The 19,748-nt window shown below is 44.0% G+C and overlaps 1 protein-coding gene across 1 annotated transcript in view; it reads left to right on the forward strand.

Annotated features, from left to right (window-relative positions):
* CADM4 (cell adhesion molecule 4) overlaps nt 1-15,748 on the forward strand; it is a 212,020-nt gene extending 196,272 nt beyond the window's left edge. Inside the window, exons 6-9 of the mRNA XM_070764960.1 lie at nt 5,820-5,910; nt 10,144-10,316; nt 11,943-12,071; nt 15,639-15,748. Of these exons, the coding sequence (XP_070621061.1) occupies nt 5,820-5,910; nt 10,144-10,316; nt 11,943-12,071; nt 15,639-15,748 (503 nt within the window). The remainder of the gene's footprint in view (nt 1-5,819; nt 5,911-10,143; nt 10,317-11,942; nt 12,072-15,638) is intronic.
* The last annotated feature ends 4,000 nt before the right edge of the window (nt 15,749-19,748 follow it).

The raw sequence follows: 19,748 nt of genomic DNA on the forward strand, positions 1-19,748 counted from the left end.
AGATAGATAGATGATAGATAGATAGATAGATAGATGATAGATAGATAGATAGATAGATAGATGATAGATAGATAGATAGATAGATAGATAGGTGATAGATAGGTGATAGATAGATGATAGATAGATGATAGATAGATAGATAGATAGATAGATAGATAGATAGATAGGTGATAGATAGATAGATTAGATAGATAGATAGACGATAGATAGACGATAGATAGATAGATAGATAGATAGATAGATAGATAGATAGACAGATGATAGATAGATAGATAGATAGATAGGATAGATAGATAGATAGATAGATAGATAGATAGATAGATAGGTGATAGATAGATAGATTAGATAGATAGATAGACGATAGATAGACGATAGATAGATAGATAGATAGATAGATAGACAGATGATAGATAGATAGATAGATAGATAGATAGGATAGATAGATAGATAGATAGATAGATAGATAGGTGATAGATAGATAGATTAGATAGATAGATAGACGATAGATAGACGATAGATAGATAGATAGATAGATAGATAGATAGATAGATAGATAGATAGATAGATAGACAGATGATAGATAGATAGATAGATAGATAGATAGATAGATAGATAGATAGATAGATAGATAGATAGATAGATGATAGATGGATTAAAGGGGGAATGGCAGGAAACTGGCCGGGCCTTCCTGCCGCTCTCAAATTTCCTGGGAAATTTTTCCGGGCTCGCGTTCTTAAGTAGAAAATGGTTCTTAAGAAGAGCCCAAAAAATCTTCAACACCCGGTTCTTATCTAGAAAAGTTCTTAAGTAGAGGCGTTCTTAAGTAGAGGTACCACTGTATATACACACTGCTCCAAAAAATAAAAAATAAAGGCAACACTTAAACAACACAATATAACTCCAAGTAAATCAAACTTCTGTGAAATCAAACTGTCCACTTAGGAAGCAACACTGATTGACCATCAATTTCACCTGCTGTTGTGCACATTCAACTTTGTACAGAACAAAGCATTCTATGAGAATATTGCATTCATTCGGACCTAGGATGTGTTATTTGAGTTTTATTTTTGAGCAGTATATAAAACCAGTAGTAGTGAATAGTAGAATAGAATAACAGAGTTGGAAGGGACCTTAGAGGTCTTCTAGTCCAACCCCCTGTTTAGACAGGAAACCTTACACCACTTCAGACAAATGGTTGTCTAATCTCATTTTTAAAACCTCCAGTGGAGGCAAGCTGTTCCATTGATTAATTGATTAAATGTTCTGGCTGTCAGGAGTTTTCTCCTTAGTTCTAAGTTGCTTCTTTCCTTGATTAGTTTCCATTCATCGCTGCTTCTCTTGCCCTCAGGTGCTTTGGAGAGTAGCTTGACTCAGGTATTTTAAACTAGAGAACAAATAGCCAGAGCAATTCTCCTTGATCAGATTAAAACCTCATCTAGTCCAATATCCTGTTTTCCCATCAATCAACCAGATGCCTCCCAAGAAGCCCAGAAGCAGCGTTTGAACAAGTACACTCTACCAACCATCTGATTAGCAAAGTAGTTAAGTGTAGGCTGGGTGGTGTGACATGAAGTAGACAGATAGCTGGCTTGAAAATCTTAGGTCACCGAGTGTGGAGAAGGTGCTTCATCAGAGAAGGGCCAAGCCGCCCACTCTCCAGCATTTTAATGACTTTGATGAGAGAGCTGAGAGAATGCTGATCATTTTTGGATGACCCTTGGCTGGACGGGTTAGCTAATATTCTAAGGAGGCAGAAATAACATTGGAATAAATGTTGATCAGCTCGAAAAGTGAGCAGAAGCAGGGAGGCTGGACACACATTATCAACAGCAAAGTTAGTTCATATTTTATTTGTTTATTATTTATTTACTTATTGGATTTATATACCACCCCTCTCTGACGACTCGGAGCAGTTTACAACATATTAAAAACAGTATAGAATATCCTAAATCCAATTAAACTTAAAACTAGCTAATCTAAAACCCAAGTGACTTAAAAATCAGTCATTGCCATTCAAACAAACGGACATGATCGAAACATTTAAATGTGTTAAAGGGTTAAATAAGGTCCAGGAGGGAAGTGTTTTTAATAGGAAAGTGAACACAAGAACAAGGGGACACCATCTGAGGTTAGTTGGGGGAAAGATCAAAAGCAACATGAGAAAATATTATTTGACTGAAAGAGTCGTAGATGCTTGGAACAAACTTCCAGCAGATGTGGTTGGTAAATCCACAGTAACTTTTATTTATTTTGTCCAATACACAATCATACACAATGAAGGTTATAGAGGATATAGTAGAGAAGAAATACGAGATATAGGAGAGACTATAGGACAGGGGACGGAAGGCACTCTAGTGCGCTTATGCACGCCCCTTACTGACCTCTTAGGAATCTGGAGAGGTCAACCGTGGATAGTCTAAGGGTAAAATGTTGGGGGTTAGGGGATGATACTACAGAGTCCGGTAATGAGTTCCACGCTTCGACAACCCAATTACTAAAGCCATGTTTTTTACAGTCAAGTTTGGAGCGGTTAATATTAAGCTTGAATCTGTGGTGTGCTCTTGTGTTGTTGTGGTTGAAGCTGGAGTAGTCTTTGACAGGTATCCTCGGGTATCGACAGCCGAGGAAAAAAAAGCTTTGCCATCCACTAGGACAGTGATTCCCAACCTTGGCAACTTGAAGATATTTGGACTTCAACTCCCAGAATTCCTCAGCCAGCAAATTTATTTATTTATTTATTTTATTTATTTATTTATTAGATTTGTATGCTGCCCCTCTCCGTAGACTCGGGGCGGCTCACAACAATAACAAGAGCAACGTAAGAACAAATCTAATAATTTAAAAAACACTAAAAAACCCATTATTAAAAGCAAACAAACACACAAACATTCCATGAATAAACTGTATAGGCCCGGGGGAGATGTGTCAGTTCCCCCATGCCTGACGGCAGAGATGGGTCTTAAGAACTTTATGAAAGGCAAGGAGGATGGGGGCAGTTCTAATCTCTGGGGGGAGCTGGTTCCAGAGGGTCGGGGCCGCCACAGAGAAGGCTCTTCTCCTGGGTCCCGCCAAATGACATTGTTTAGTTGACGGGACCCGGAGAAGGCCAACTCTGTGGGACCTAACCGGTCGCTGGGATTCGTGCGGCAGAAGGCGGTCCCGGAGGTATTTTGGTCCGATGCCATGAAGGGCTTTATAGGTCATAACCAACACTTTGAATTGTGCCCGGAAACTGATCGACAACCAATGCAGACTGCAGAGTGTTGGTGTAACATGGGCATATTTGGGAAAGCCCATGATTGCTCTCGCAGCTGCATTCTGCACGATCTGAAGTTTCCGAACACTTTTCAAAGGTAGCCCCATGTAGAGAGCATTACAGTAGTCGAACTTCGAGGTGATGAGGGCATGAGTGACTGTGAGCAGTGAGTTCCGGTCCAGATAGGGCCGCAACTGGTGCACCAGGCGAATGCTGGCTGGGGAATTCTGGGAGTTGAAGTCCAGATTTCTTCAAGTTGCCAAGGTTGGGAAACACTGCACCAGGCAATAAATATTGCACCACTGCAGAAGGGAGAAATTCCTGTCTTTGTCTCTACCTTTTTTATGGAGAAGAACTTGCAGGGGTAGCATATTAAGAGACAGACATCTGAGACAGCTGTGTGATACGAGTCCAAAAATAGAAATAAGAAAAAAGCAATCTGGAACTAGTTCAGACAAGCGTTAGGAGACGGTTAGAGGAGTGGAAACCAAGTCTTGTGAAGAGAGATTAAAGGAACAAGGGTAGCAACTCGTCCAGAAATCTGAAAGGCTGCTTGTCACACACGGAGACGAATGCCAGGATTTCTTCCAGAGATCAGAAGGAAACCAGGAGCACCTTTTCCAACTGGCACACTGGATTCAAAAGAAGCCACAGCTCCCTGAAGCTTCTCCTGCCTTTGATTCCAATCCGTGTGTCAGAAATAAGGGCGACCAGGATCTGATCTCTCTCTCTCTTTTCCCCTTCCGTGAGTTCCCTCGTACAATGGCTACAAAGAGTGAGCTGTCAGGATCGTTTTGAGCCAACCTGAACATCTTTGACGGAAGCCAACGGCGGCCTCTGCCTTTAATGCGACGATCCTCGTTAAAGAAAAGCTACTGAGGGGGAATGCAGCTTGTCTTTGACTTAACGATGTAGCGACAGTTGCAACAGACTTAAAATAGGGGACATATGACCCGAATCCAGGATGCCAACAATTGGGCCCCCTCCCATGCAATCCTACTACCTCGGATGCTCAACAACTTGGCTGAATTTATGGCCATTTGTAGCATCCCATAGCCAGGTTACCATAGTTTATGCCCAAAACTGACACTTTGTGTGTGTATGTGTCTTTCTTTCTTTCTTTCTTTCTTTCTTTCTTTCTTTCTTTTTTTTCTTTCCTTCTTTCCTTCCTTTCTTTCTTTGTTTCTTTGTTTCTTTCCTTTGTTTCTTTCCTTTGTTTCTTTCCTTTCTTTCTTCCTTTCCTTCCTTCCTTCCTTCCTTTCTTTCTTCATTTATCTATTTATTTATTGGATTTATGTGCCGCTCCTCTCCGAGGACTTGGGGCGGCTCAGTACATATCAAAACAATATAGAAACGTAGAAGATTGACGGCAGAAAAAGACCTCATTGTCCATCTAGTCTGCCCTTATACTATTTCCTGTAATTTATCTTAGGATGGATTTATGTTTATCCCAGTCATGTTTCAATTCAGTGACTGTGGATTTACCAACCACGTCTGCTGGGAGTTTGTTCCAAGCATCTACTACTCTTTCAGTCAAATAATATTTTCTCACGTTACTTCTAATCTTTTCCCCAACTAACCTCAGACTGTGCCCCCCTTGTTCTTGTGTTTACTTATATACAGTATCCATATCTAAAAATTAATATAGTTAAAATGTCTTTAAAAACCCTAATAACATTTAAAATCACTCATTCCCATTTGCAAAGAAAAACATATTTACACTTTATTATATCTCCGGGACTGCCTTCTGCCGCACGAATCCCAGCGACCGGTTAGGTCCCACAGAGTTGGCCTTCTCCGGGTCCCGTCGACTAAACAATGTCATTTGGCGGGACCCAGGAGAAGAGCCTTCTCTGTGGCGGCCCCAACCCTCTGGAACCAGCTCCCCCCAGATATCAGAGTTGCCCCCACCCTCCTTGCCTTTCGCAAGCTCCTTAAAACCCACCTCTGTCGTCAGGCATGGGGGAATTGAAAATCTTTTCTCCCTTTCCCCTAGGCTTATAGAATTTATACATGGTATGCTTGTTGGTATGATTGATCTCTTAAATTGGGGTTTTTTAGATTACTTTTTAATATTAGATTTGTTACATTGCTTTTTATTGTTGTTAGCCGCCCCGAGTCTTCGGAGAGGGGCGGCATACAAATCTAAATAAACTAAACTAAACTAAACTAATTATTCATAAAAAAAACAATAATACACAGCAAACAAGGTGGATATGCTGGGTTTCCTATCACAATATCACAAGTCGAACACTCCCAAAGCATTTAGGATTGTGTGATGCCTTTTCATATGATGCGTGCACACCCAAGTACGGTGGCCTTTTGCAACTCACAGGTTGTGACTTTGTCAATGTTTATTGTTTTCAAATGCCGGCTGAGGTCTTTTGGCACAGCACCCAGTGTGCCGATAACTACCGGGACCACCTGTACTGGTTTATACCCGAGTCGTTGTAGTTCGGTTTTAAGATCATGACATTGGCTACGTTTTTCTTGTTGCTTTTCATCATCATCATCATCATTATTATTAATTTTGCTTCTTTTTTTGCCCCCTCTCTTTTTCTAGACTCACCGACGGCGAGAATTCATCCTCCTCAGGGAGTTATGAGGGAAGGAGACACGTTAGTTTTGACCTGTGCTGTAAACGGCAACCCACTGTAAGTCCTTTTGGATGGGAAAAAAGCAAATTTTGGACTTATAGAATAGAATAGAATAGAATTTTTGTTGGCCACGTGTGATTGGACCCACAAGGAATTTGTCTTGGTGCATATTCTCTGATCATACATAAAATAAAATATACATTTGTCAAGAATCATGTGGTACGACACTTAATGATTGTCATAGGGGTCAAATAAGCAATGAAGAAGCAATATTAATAAAAATCTTAGGATACATGCAACAAGTTACAGTCATACAGTCAACATGGGAGGAAACAGGTGAAAGGAATGATGAGAAAAACTAGTAGAATAGAAGTGCAGATTTAGTAGAAATTCTGACAGTGTTGAGGGAATTATTTGTTTAGTAGAGTGATGGCGTTCGGGAAAAAAACTGTTCTTGTGTCTAGTTGTCTTGGTGTGCAGTGCTCTGTAGCGACGTTTTGAGGGTAGGAGTTGAAACAATTTGTGTCCAGGATGCGAGGGGTCAGTAAATATTTTCCCTGCCCTCTTTTTGACTCGTGCAGTATACAGGTCCTCAATGGAAGGCAGGTTGGCAGCAATTGTTTTTTCTGCAGTTCTGATTATCCTCTGAAGTCTGTGTCGGTCCTGTTGGGTTGCAGCACCAAACCAGTGGCAGCAGGAAAGAACCTTGTTCAGAAAACCTGGGAAAAGGAAGTAGCAGCCGTTGTGGCCGCGGTTACCCAGTTCTCTCTTTTTTTTAATAAAAGACCAATTTTTACTGACATTTATTAAACTCCAAATCTGGTGCCTAGAGAAGCTGAAATTGGCGACCCCTAACAAATGAGCGCTGTCAAGTAAGATATTGGAATATTTTGGGCTTCGTCAACCAAGGGTATTGATTATCAGACCAAATCTGCCTCGGTCTGCATTTTAACTAAAACAATAGATCACAAAGCCAACTTTTCACAAAAAGATCCTTTCGCCTTTGGGTCTCTCGATGGGAGAAACAGTTCCTGGAGACAAGCTGATCAAACCACCCTGGGAACCTTGGAGACAACTTGTAGGTTTCCGATGGTCAGCCAGCATGGCCAATAGCTATTTGGTGTGGAATTCTGCAGCAGTGTTTCTCAGTCTTAGCAATTTTAAGCTGTGCGGGATTCAGCTCCCAGAATTCCCCAGACAGCATGCTGGGAAGACTAGGAGTTCTATTCCTGCCTTAGGCATGAAAGGCAACTGGGTGACTTTGAGCCAATCACCAGGAGACAGTGAGTTCTAGTCCTACCGTAGGCATGAAAGCCAGCTGGGTGAATTTGGGCCAGTCTCTCTCTCTTTTAGTCCAACCTACCTTATAAGGTTGTTGTTGTGGGAAAAATAGGAGGATAAATTAGTTAGAATTAATGTGCATATCTGGTTTTTATAATAGATAGATAGATGGATGGATGGATGGATGGATGGATGGATGGATGGATGGATGGATGGAAGGACGGACGGACGGACGTACAGACAAATAATAGATAGGGGAGGAGAGAGGGATGGATGGATGGATTAGATAGACAGACAGTAGATAGATAGATAGATAGATAGATAGATAGATAGATAGATAGATAGATAGATAATAGATAGGGGAGGAGAGAGGGATGGATGGATGGATTAGATAGACAGACAGTAGATAGATAGATAGATAGATAGATAGATAGATAGATAGAGAGAGAGAGAGAGAGAGAGATAGATAGATAGATAGATAGATAGATAGATAGATAGATAGATAGAAAGTTAGGTCGGAAGAAAGAAAGAAAGGTAGGTAGGTAGGTAGGTAGGTAGAAAGGTAGACAGACAGACCGACAGATACCTAATAAATACATTTCTCACCCTACCTGTAGCCCAGGATACAGGATACCTTAGAAAAGAACTGGGCAGATTTTAAACTGGAAGGTTTTGCCTTATTATTTTTTTTTTAAGAAACCTTAAGATTTCAAGGTCCACTAACTGATTCAATTTCTAAAATAAGATTTTTGGCCTTAAGGGGCAGAACCAAATACAAAATGGAAGCCAGAGTTTAAAATTACTAGAGTGGAATCCATAAAACAACTTTGAAAATGTGTGGACTTCAACTCCCAGAATTCCCCAGCCACCAAGTTGACGATGATAATAATGGCAATGATGATGATAAATGATGAACTTCCAAGTCTCATTGACACCTGGCCCTCCCACCACGCAATCTAAATCTTAATTTCTATAATTTGATTGGTCCAATTTAGTGAGCCCTGTTTAGGGGCCACTACATATAAACCAACCGAGGCCCTTTTTGATCTAGCGCAAATAATCTCATCCTCTTTCGGGAGATGTTGATTTCAATTTTGACTTCTCTCTGTTTTGGAGCATCAGCTGTTTGGAAAACAGTCTGTGCACGCATGTGTGAAAAATGAGACACGGGAGACAGTTTTCACAACCAATGGCATTTTAGAAAAAGAATAACTCTTGGTGGCATGTACACATCTGAGTCACTTTTCTCCTCCGACGATTGGGGTTGGAATGTTTTTATATAACCTTGGCGAAGGAGATGCCGTTTGATTTTAAAAAAAGAAAAATAATATGCAAAAATAGGACAGTAAACAAACCCTTGCTTGCTCCGGCTCAGTGTGTCAGCAATTCTGGTCTGTCTTTCGTCTCTGTATTTTGCTGCTAATGCCAATAGGCTGAAGAGTTAACAGGATTTCTGTCCTGGGCAAATTGGCTTGGAAGATTGGATTTATTGTATTTAGCCAATCCGCAACTGATAATTGCTAGACACGGTTATCGGATCCAGGATCAGTTAGGCTTAATTTTGGGAGATGATTTTGGATTGAAGCTGTGCTAAATTTTCTACAAGCCAATTACCATAACAGTTCGTTAAGTGATTGGGGGGATTTTTAATCTTGCCTCTCTTTCCCCCCCCCCCACCATTATTACGAATAATCTTTATTGCTTTTATATCTTTATATATTATTCGTATCACTGTTGTCTTCCCCCTTAATTATTTTGTAATCGATATAAAATTCTTTTGGCCTGTTTTGTAAGGGGTGGAAAATTCACACTGTCGTATTATATTAATCAGCATTCCACTAGGAAGGATATCGGTTAATTTTTTTTAAAGGCACTTTTTAATATCTTCTTATGTTTTTTCTCTCCCCCCACCCCAATATCTTCTTTTTAATTTTTTTTAAAAATAAACTTAAATATTACCCTGTTTCCCCAAAAATAAGATATCCCCCGATAGTAAGGAATCTGGAAGGAGTTGGGTGGCTTATAAATCACAGATAGATAGATAGATAGATAGATAGATAGATAGATAGATAGATAGATGGATGGATGGATGGATGGGTGGGTGGGTGGGTGGGTGGGTGGGTGGGTGGGTGGGTGGGTGGGTGGGTGGGTGGGTGGGTAGATGGGTGGGTAGATGGGTGGGTAGATGGGTGGGTGGATATAGATAGATAGATAGATAGATAGATAGATAGATAGATAGATAGATAGATAGATAGATAGATAGATAGATAGATAGATAATAGATGGATGGATGGATGGATAGATATAGATAGATAGGTAGGTAGGTAGGTAGGTAGATAGGTGATAGGTAGGTAGGTAGGTAGATAGATGATATATAGATAGGTAGATAGGTAGGTAGGTAGATAGATAGATAGATAGATAGATAGATAGATAGATAGATAGATAGATAGATAGATAGATAGATAGATAATAAGCCAAATCAGGCTTTTGAGTGCATGGCAATATGGTGAAGCGCTTATTTCAGGGTTCGAAAAAAATATAAGACAGGGTCTTATTTTGGGGGAAACATGGTGTGTTTTTTTTAAAAAAAAACCCAAAGGATTCCTGTCTTGGCTGTGGCTCCCATCAATATAATAAAGCCATTTTGCCTAAACGTCTTGCCTGTCCCGTTAGGACTCCTGAAGCCCAAATACCCTCCATTTTCCCACCCACCCTTTCGTGAACAAGCTGTCCTTGCCTCTCTCCCTGACCCGCCTGACTGATGGGTACAATTCCCGAGCAGAGTTATTACTCGAGTGGCCCCTTGATCCAGCTGCTGCTGCCTCACGTGTCCATCCATCACCTGGGCTGGCAGCGGGTAACCTTGAGGAGCAAAGAGCTGCTTTTTTCAAGTGTGTGTGTGTGTGTAGATGGAAAGGATGCGGTGCGGATGGCCAGAAGGCGGCACCAGAGAAGGAGTCCGGGGATGGAGGCACAGGCTAATGGATCCTTTTTGGGTGCCCCTTGCAGGCCCAGAGACCTTAAATGGAGCCGAGCGAACGACACGTTGCCCGAGCGAGCGCTGATAGAGGGCGAAGTGCTAACCATCCCCAGCCTCAGCATGCTGGACAACGGCACCTACTCGTGCCAAGTGGCCAACAAACACGGACGGTCCTCGGACCAGTACGTTCTGGTGGTTTACGGTAAGTTCAAAGCAAACATTTTGGCGGCCTTCCGCCTCAAGCTACAACCTCATGTTCCCGATCTTCGGGCAGCTGCTCTTTCTGGTCTTTGTGGTCCCTTTGCACTTGGGTCTAGGGCAGTGATGGCGAACCTATGGCACATGTGAAGCCATATCTGCTGGCACAGGAGCCGTTGCCCTAGCTCAGCTCCAACGTGCAGGGTTTTTGGGTCTCATAGAGGCCCTGAGAAGATGTTTTTCGCTTCCAGGGAGCCTCCAGGAGGATGGGAGAGGACATTTTTACACTCCCCCAGCTCCAGGGAAGCCTTTGGAGGGCAAAACACGAGTCTACTGGGACCACCAGAAGATGGGGAAAAAGGCCGTTTCCGGCCTCCAGAGGGCCTCCAGGGGGACGGAGAGGACAGTTTTACACTCCCCCAGCTCCAGGGAAGCCTTTGGAGGGCAAAACACGAGTCTACTGGGACCACCAGAAGATGGGGAAAAAGGCCGTTTCCGGCCTCCAGAGGGCCTCCAGGGGGCTGGGGAAGCTGTTTTCGCCCTCCCCAGGCATTGAATTATGGGTGTGGGCACTCATGCTCTTTCGGCACCCAAGGGGAAAAAAAAAGTTCACCATCACTGGTCTAGGACCACTCATCACAGCCAGCTCACCCCGGGAAAACTCTCCACGGCCAATTCACCGTGAGACAATTTACCACGGAACAAGAGTTGACACTAATGGGTGAGCAGTGTGGTCGGGCAGTAGGAAAAGCAAGTAAGATGCTTGGCTGCATAGCTAGAGGTATAACAAGCAGGAAGAGGGAGATTGTGATCCCCTTATATAGAGCGCTGGTGAGACCACATTTGGAATACTGTGTTCAGTTCTGGAGACCTCGCCTACAAAAAGATATTGACAAAATTGAACGGGTCCAAAGACGGGCTACAAGAATGGTGGAAGGTCTTAAGCATAAAACGTATCAGGAAAGACTTAATGAACTCCATCTGTATAGTCTGGAGGACAGAAGGAAAAGGGGGGACATGATCGAAACATTTAAATATGTTAAGGGGTTAAATAAGGTCCAGGAGGGAAGTGTTTTTAATAGGAAAGTGAACACAAGAACAAGGGGACACAATCTGAAGTTAGTTGGGGGAAAGATCAAAGGCAACATGAGAAAATATTATTTCACTGAAAGAGTAGTAGATGCTTGGAACAAACTTCCAGCAGACGTGGTTGGTAAATCCACAGTCACTGAATTTAAACATGCCTGGGATAAACATAGATCCATTGTAAGATGAAATACAGGAAATAGTATAAGGGCAGACTAGATGGACCACGAGGTCTTTTTCTGCCGTCAGTCTTCTATGTTTCTGTTTCTAATATTGGGGGGGGGGGGGGAGGAACAAAAGGGCATGTGAATGACAAAAATTAAAATGTTTTGAAAATTATTTCAACTAATTGAATTGTTGACTTGTCCTGGGTCAAGCTGTCCCATGGCGAGATAGCCATGTCAAGCGGCGGGTGTTTGTGTGTGTGTGTGTGTGTGTGTAAAAATCAGGAAAAATGGAAGAGAACCTTCCTTCCCTCTTTCTTTTGACAAAGCAGGACCGTTCTTGTTCATCTCTTCAGCACCTTCCTTCTTCTCCTCTGCAGATCCCGGGGCTATTGTAGAGGCCCAGACCTCGGTGCCCTATGCCATTGTTGGGGGCATCCTGGCTCTCCTCGTCTTTCTGGTCATCTGCGTCCTTATCGTCATGGTGTGGTGCTCCATCCGGCAGAAAGGTTAGTAAGGCAAACCTAGGTAAGCCCATGACGGCTCTCGTGGCTGCATTTAGGGGCATTCCAGGGGGAAAAACCAGGTCTTCCCTGTCTTTCAGAAGACTAGATGGTCCCCTGTATCTCAGTAGGCTCTTCGTGGCTACAGAGAAACTCTGCCTTCCCCATCCCCGCCAATAGAATCTCTCTTCTATCTGACCTAGTGGAACGAGCAGATACCTCCAGCCTCACAAATAACCTGGCCTTGTACATACCTTAAATAATGGGCCAGAGCGAACAGCATGTAGGTGTGTGAGTTGGGTTGAAATATGATGGCACTTGACATGATCAATGAGTGTCATGCTTGGCTGGTTCTCCTGTGCCTTGCGAGAGTTATTATTCTCTGCCTTCCTAGACTGGAGCTGCTGTTTTTTTGGGCACCAATCGAATTGGGTTTGCGATCCGGCCCTGATGTGCCGTGATCTCGCTTGTAATTCTTAAAGCGAGTCTTTCGGGAAAAGCAGCCCCACCTTGGAGGCACGGCTGTAAGACTTCTGTTGCAGCCACGCACCCATTGTGTCTCTTGTGGATGGTGGGGTGATGGTCACCACGTCGGAAGGACACTAGATTGACAAAGGCTGCCCGAAGCTGGCTCTTCCTTATCATCTTTGTTCTGTTACCCAGAGGATAGTACTGTGATACCTCATCTTACAAACGCCTCGTCATACAAACTTTTTGAGATACAAACCCGGGGTTTAAGATTTTTTTGCCTCATCTTACAAACTATTTTCACCTTGCAAACCCACTGCTGCCGCTGGGAAACCGCACCTCCGGACTTCCGTGTTTTTGTGATGCTGCAGGGGAATACCAGCAGGGGAATACCAGCAGTGCAAAAACTGGCGCTTCGCTGGCAACTGAAGTCTGGAGGTGGGATTTCCCAGTGAGGGGAGCCTCAGGGGAATCCCAGCAGTGCAAAAATACAGAGGTATGGAGGTGGGGTTTCGAGGACTTCGGTGTTTTTGTGATGCTGCGATTTCACTGATGATCCCTTTGCTGGGAAACCCCACCTCCGGACTTCCATTGCCAGCAAAGCACTTGTTTTTGCGATGCTGGGATTCCCCTGCAGCATTGCAAAAACACAGAAGTCCGGAGGTGGGGTTTCCCATGTAGTGGAGCCTCAGGAGAATCCCAGCAGCGCAAAAACGAGCGCTTCGGCTGGCAAAAGGGGTGAATTTTGGGCTTGCACGCATTAATCGCTTTTCCATTGATTCCTATGGGAAACATTGTTTCGTCTTACAAACTTTTCACCTTAAGAACCTCATCCCGGAACCAATTAAGTTTGTAAGACAAGGTATCACTGTACTGTGTTTTCCCAAAAATCAAGACAGTGTCTTATTGCGAGAGCAATCATGGGCTTCCCTAAGTATGCCCATGTCACACCAACACTCCGCAGTCTGCATTGGTTGCCGATCAGTTTCCGGTCACAATTCAACTAGAGAGAATAGCAGAAAATATAAGAGATAAAAAAGATAGAATAGATAGATGATGGATAGAAGAGATAGAAGAGAAGATATAGGCGATATAGGAGAGACTATAGGACAGGTGATGGTGGGCACTCTGGTGCACTTATGTACGCCCCTTACTGACCTCTTAAGAACCTGTTGAGGTCAACCGTAGATAGTCTAAGGGTAAAGTGTTGGGGGTTTGGGGATGATACTACGGAGTCCGATAGTGAGTTCCACACTTCGACAACTCGATTATAAAGTCATATTTTTTAAAGTCAAGTTTGGCGCGCTTAATATTAAGCTTGAATCTGTTGTGTGCTCTTGTGTTGTTTCGGTTGAAGCTGAAGTAATCCTTAACAGGCAGGGCGTTGCAGCATATAATTTACCCTCAGCTTCCCTGGTTGAGGAATGCTGGGATTTGAAGTCCAGAATTTTTAAAGTTGCCAAGGTTGGAGTTGTTCTGTCCTGATGATGAACCCCCAAAGAAATAGGTCCACACACACGGAGTTGACGAGTTTTCAGCATATAATTTCTAACAGTTTACTAGTGGGCCTTCTCCGGGTCCCGTCAACTAAACAATGTCGGTTGGCGGGCCCCAGGGGAAGAGCCTTCTCTGTGGCGGCCCCGACTCTCTGGAACCAGCTCCCCCCAGAGATTAGAACTGCCCCTACCCTCCTTGCCTTTCGCAAACTCCTTAAAACCCACCTTTGTCGTCAGGCATGGGGGAACTGAGATATCTCCCCTGCGCCTATATAATTTATGTATGGTATGTTTGTAGGTATGTCTGCTTAAAAATGGTTTTTTTTAACTATTTTAAATTTTAAATCGTAAATTATTAGATTTGCCAGGAACTGTTTTTATTGTGTTGTGAGCCGCCCCGAGTCTACGGAGAGGGGCGGCATACAAATCTAATTAATAATAATAATAATAATAATAATAATAATAATAATAATAATAATAAAAAGTTTAACTGTTTAAAATATACAGCAAGAAATCAGTCCGTTGCTTCTAGCGGCTGTTAATTAAAGTCTCATCCAGAAAACCAAAACTCTCCAAATAGTTTTCTTTGATCCACTCTCTAATTAACATGACTCACGCTGAATTGGAAGGAAGACACAGTTTTCAGTGTCTTAATTTGTAAATCACAGAAATAACCTGTGGGGTCTGTAATATATAATATGGTAAATGATTTAGCTTTACTAGATAAATGGTCAAAGCAATGGAAACTGCAGTTTAATGTTTCCAAATGTAAAATAATGCACTTGGGGAAAAGGAATCCTCAATCTGAGTATTGCATTGGCAGTTCTGTGTTAGCAAAAACTTCAGAAGAGAAGGATTTAGGGGCAGTGATTTCTGACAGCCTCAAAATGGGGTGAACAGTGCAGTCAGGCGGTAGGGAAAGCAAGTAGGATGCTTGGCTGCATAGCTAGAGGTATAACAAGCAGGAAGAGGGAGATTGTGATCCCCTTATATAGAGCGCTGGTGAGACCACATTTGGAGTACTGTGTTCAGTTCTGGAGACCTCACCTACAAAAAGATATTGACAAAATTGAACGGGTCCAAAGACGGGCTACAAGAATGGTGGAAGGTCTTAAGCATAAAACGTATCAGGAAAGACTTAATGAACTCAATCTGTATAGTCTGGAGGACAGAAGGAAAAGGGGGGACATGATCGAAACGTTTAAATATGTTAAAGGGTTAAATAAGGTTCAGGAGGGAAGTGTTTTTAATAGGAAAGTGAACACAAGAACAAGGGGACACAATCTGAAGTTAGTTGGGGGAAAGATCAAAAGCAACGTGAGAAAATATTATTTTACTGAAATAGTAGTAGATCCTTGGAACAAACTTCCAGCAGATGTGGTTGGTAAATCCACAGGAACTGAATTTAAACATGCCTGGGATAAACATAGATCCATTGTAATATAAAATACAGGAAATAGTATAAGGGCAGACAAGATGGACCATGAGGTCTTTTTCTGCCGTCAGTCTTCTACGTTTCTATGTTTCTAATCCGGCTCTCATATTCGAACGTTGACTTCCTTAACTCACCCCTCTCCCCCCCCCCCCATTTTTTTTCCGCTTGTCACAGGTTCCTACTTGACGCACGAGGCCAGTGGTCTCGATGAGCACGGGGAAGCCCGCGAAGCTTTTCTGAACGGCGGAGATGGCCATAAACGCAAGGAGGAATTTTTCATCTAAGCCGGGCGGGGGGCCAAGGAAGAGGAGGAGGGGGGGGGAAGGGGTCTGGGGAGAAGCTGGCGAAAGAAGGGGTGCGCGCTGCAAAATAGGTTGCAAAAACAGCCGCTGTCCCAGCTGGGGTGGGGAACGCTGGCTTCAAAAAACGGAAACAAACGAACAAAACGTTGCTTTAAAGAACACAACCCCCCCCTCTGCCATCGTGTACAAAAACCAACCGCCGGTGGCTGCCACTCGTTTTTTTTCCCCCCGGTTTGATTTTTTTTGAAACCGAGGGATTTTTTTAAACCCCTCCCCTTTTCCAGGAAGCTCCTCCCCCCCTCTCATCCCCCCCCTCCTCTCTACCTTTCGATGCCTCTTCCTCCCACCAAAAAAACCCCTCTTTCATCCCCCAACCTTTCCGGCTGGGTAGACGTGCTAAGCCAGTGGTTCTCAACCTGGGGGTCAGGACCCCTTGGGGGGTCGAGTGACCATTTCACGGGGGTCGCCTGAGACCCTGGGAAAAGACAAATTTCTCCCGGTATTAGGAACTGAAGCTTCTCTTCTTAGAACATATTTTTACAATCCGACCAAATGGGCGTTTAAAGTGGGGGCGTCTCTCTGACCTTCCTGCCAATCAGCTGGGAGAATTGGCGCTCGACTTATGGTTGGGGGTCACCACAACACGAGGAACCGTACTAAGGGGTCGTGGCCTTAGAAAGGTTGAGAACCACTGTGCTAAGCTCTGTTCCCCTCTCCTCCGAAATAATAATAACAATAATAATAATGAAAGCGAGATGGGGAGGGGGGAACAGAGCTGATGTAATTTTTGGAATTTTTGGGGTGGAATCGGTACCGTTTGGAGGGCGGGAGGGGGAAGGAAGGGGCCGTTTGTAAATAAAAGGGGAGGTGGTGGAAGAGCCAGGGGGTGTTGAAGGCAAGTCCCACCCCCCAACCCACAATTGCTTGTTAGATCCGATCTTCCCATGTATTAGCACTGAGGTTCCCAATACATGGGGAGGGAGGCACAAGGCAAATGGGGGCCTCTTTAGAGCCACCACCCTCCCAGGTCTTCTGAAGGGATGGAGAACCCTTGACCTCCTTGTCCGGGTTCTGGATGACCACAGGGACCTCGCCTCTGCATTCTTCAACCTCCGCTATCCCCCCCGCCATTCCGGAATGCTGGCGCGATGACCGTCGGCCGCAAAGGGGGCATCTCGGGGATATCTTTGGGGGGGTGTTCTCTCTTCAAGGTGGGGGATCCTTTTTGGGCTGCATGCTTTTTCCGGTCAGCGCTGGCCGGGCCGCTCGAGGACTCTTGGGAGGTCAGAAGCAGATTTAATTTCTTCAAAGCCATGATAGTTTTTTGGGAGGGGGAAGTGGGGTGGGAGGGAGGGTGGGAGGAAGAGGACGGGTGTGTGTGTGTCTGTCTGTCTGTCTGTCTCATCCTTGTTATTGTGACCACCTTGGCCGGAAGGCAGGTGATGCCCACCTGAGCAATCCAGTCCCCGCACACATCGTTCACCTCGTCACCTGTTCCATCTGGACAAGCACACTTCCACGACAGGTGGAGGACGTGGCTATTTTTATTGTCCTGTTTTGTTTTTTTTATACAGTCCAGCCGGCTTAAATATATTGGTGAAATGCAGATTAAAAGTTGTCTTCGACTCCTCCCTCCTTCCCTTTTGTGTAAAGTGGTGATAATAACCATCCTGCTCTGACCCAAGACCCACAGGGACGTAAGTAGCCTAGAACCAGGGTTCTCCAATCTTGGCAATGCCTAAGACTTGTGGACTTCAATTCCCAGAATTCTCCAGCCAGCTCATCCCAGAGAATTGTGGGAATTGGAAGTCCCCAAGTCTTAGAAATTGCCAAGATTGGAGAACCTTGGTTCTAAGCTACCCTCTCCTCTTCCTCTCCTTCTTTCCTTCTGCCTTTCCCCCGTCTCCTTTTCTTCCTTCCTTTCTTTCTTTCCTTTCTTTCCTTCCTTCCTTCCTTCCTTCTTTCTCTTTCTTTCTTTCCTTCCTTTCCTTCTTTCTTCCTTCCTTTCTCTTTCTTTCTTTCCTTCCTTCCTTTCTTTCCTTCCTTCCTTCTTTCTCTTTCTTTCTTTCTCTTTCTTTCCTTCCTTTCCTTCTTTCTTTCTTTCTTTCCTTCTTTCTTTCTTTCCTTTCCTTCTTCATTCCTTCCTTTCTTTCTTTCCTTTCTTTCCTTCTTTCTCTTTCTTTCTTTCTTTCCTTTCCTTCTTTCTCTTTCTCTCTCTCTCTTCCTTCCTTCCTTTCTTTCTTTCTTTCTTTTCTTTTCCTCTCCTCTCCTCTCCTCCTCCTCCTCCTCCTCCTCCTCTCCCCAGTCCCATCTCCTCCATAAGAAGCTGATTTTGGCCGCTCTGCAAAATGAAAACAACAACAACATCAACAAAAGCAGAACCGGAACGTAGAGACTACTCAGCCCCAGGCTTCGATCCTGTTTTCAATGAAATTCTAAGACGCAGCTGGGGTAGAAGATGGCTCCAGGATCCACTAGGGGTTTTTGCCCCAGGGACAATTGCAACAAGACTGCTGTAGATATTAAAAGTAAATAAATAATGCCTGGAATAGCTGAATTTTGGGGAAACCCCCCCCCCTGGAACGCCTTTCCCATCTCGCCATTCCCAAGGCAGCTGCCGTTCCTCGGACCCCCTTCTCGTGTTTCGCCCCCACCCCCAAAAAAGGGGCATTCCCACCATATTCTCTTAACTTCTGACCACGTCTTCACGCTTGGTGATTCCCGATAGTTCCTTCCAGGGTTTTTTTTTTGGGGGGGGGAGGGGGGGGTTGCCGGATTTTTCTCATTTGTGCCAGTAAACGCCCCCCTTTTCCCCTGCAAATCTCCCCACCACCCCCTTCGTCTCTTCTTCGTCTTGGGGAGAAAATTTGCAAACAAAAACAGAAGAAGAAACCGACCCGTGTGATTCTGTGTCCGTCTCTGGCTCGGGTTTTTTTTCCCTCTCTTTATTTTATATTGTTTCTGTCTTGGAAAGAAGGGGAGATTAAAAAAAAAAAAGGAAAAATATAATAATTAATATATAACTGGGGATTGGGATGTGTACAGAGGGGTTTATTCCTCTGCAGCCCGAGACTGTTTCCCCCGTGCCCGAAAGTTAATATATATGTAAATATCTATGTCTGCCTTTTAACCACCTTTGATACTTCAATAAATCCCCCTGATTAATTCTTTTAACACCAGTGGTTTTGCCATCCTTGTTCACGAGCGCGCGCAAACCTGCAGAACAAAGAGGGGTGGGTGAAAGGGGGCAACCGGTACAGAATGGGATACATCCACTAGACCAGGGGTAGGCAAAGTTGGCTCTTCTGTGACGTGTGGACTTCAACTCCCAGAATTCCTGAGCTAGCATGATTGGCTCAGGAATTCTGGGAGTTGAAGTCCACAATATAGCCAAGAAGGCTTCAAGAGTTGTAAACCTAATCCTACGTAGCTTCTGCTCTGGCAATCTCACACTACTTACCAGAGCTTACAAAACTTTTGCCAGACCCACCCTCGAATACAGCTCATCTGTTTGGAACCCATATCGCATCTCAGACATCAACACCCTTGAAAATGTCCAAAGATACTTCACCAGAAGAGCCCTTCACTCCTCCACTCAAAACAGAATACCCTATGAGACTAGACTTTCAATCCTGGGCCTGGAAAGTTTAGAACTAAGACGCCTTAAACAAGATCTAAGTATTGCCCACAAGATCATATGCTGCAATGTCTTGCCTGTCGGCGACTACTTCAGCTTCAACCACAACAACACAAGAGCACACAACAGATTTAAACTTAATATTAACCGCTCCAAACTTGACTGTAAAAAATATGACTTCAGTAACCGAGTTGTCGAAGCGTGGAACTCATTACCGGACTCCATAGTGTCATCCCCAAACCCCCAACACTTTACCCTTAGATTATCTACAATTGACCTCTCCAGATTCCTAAGAGGTCAGTAAGGGGCGAGTACAAGTGCACTAGAGTGCCTTCTGTCCCCTGT

The sequence above is a fragment of the Erythrolamprus reginae genome, chromosome 11, assembly GCF_031021105.1.
Source record: "Erythrolamprus reginae isolate rEryReg1 chromosome 11, rEryReg1.hap1, whole genome shotgun sequence".
Lineage (NCBI taxonomy): Eukaryota > Metazoa > Chordata > Lepidosauria > Squamata > Dipsadidae > Erythrolamprus > Erythrolamprus reginae.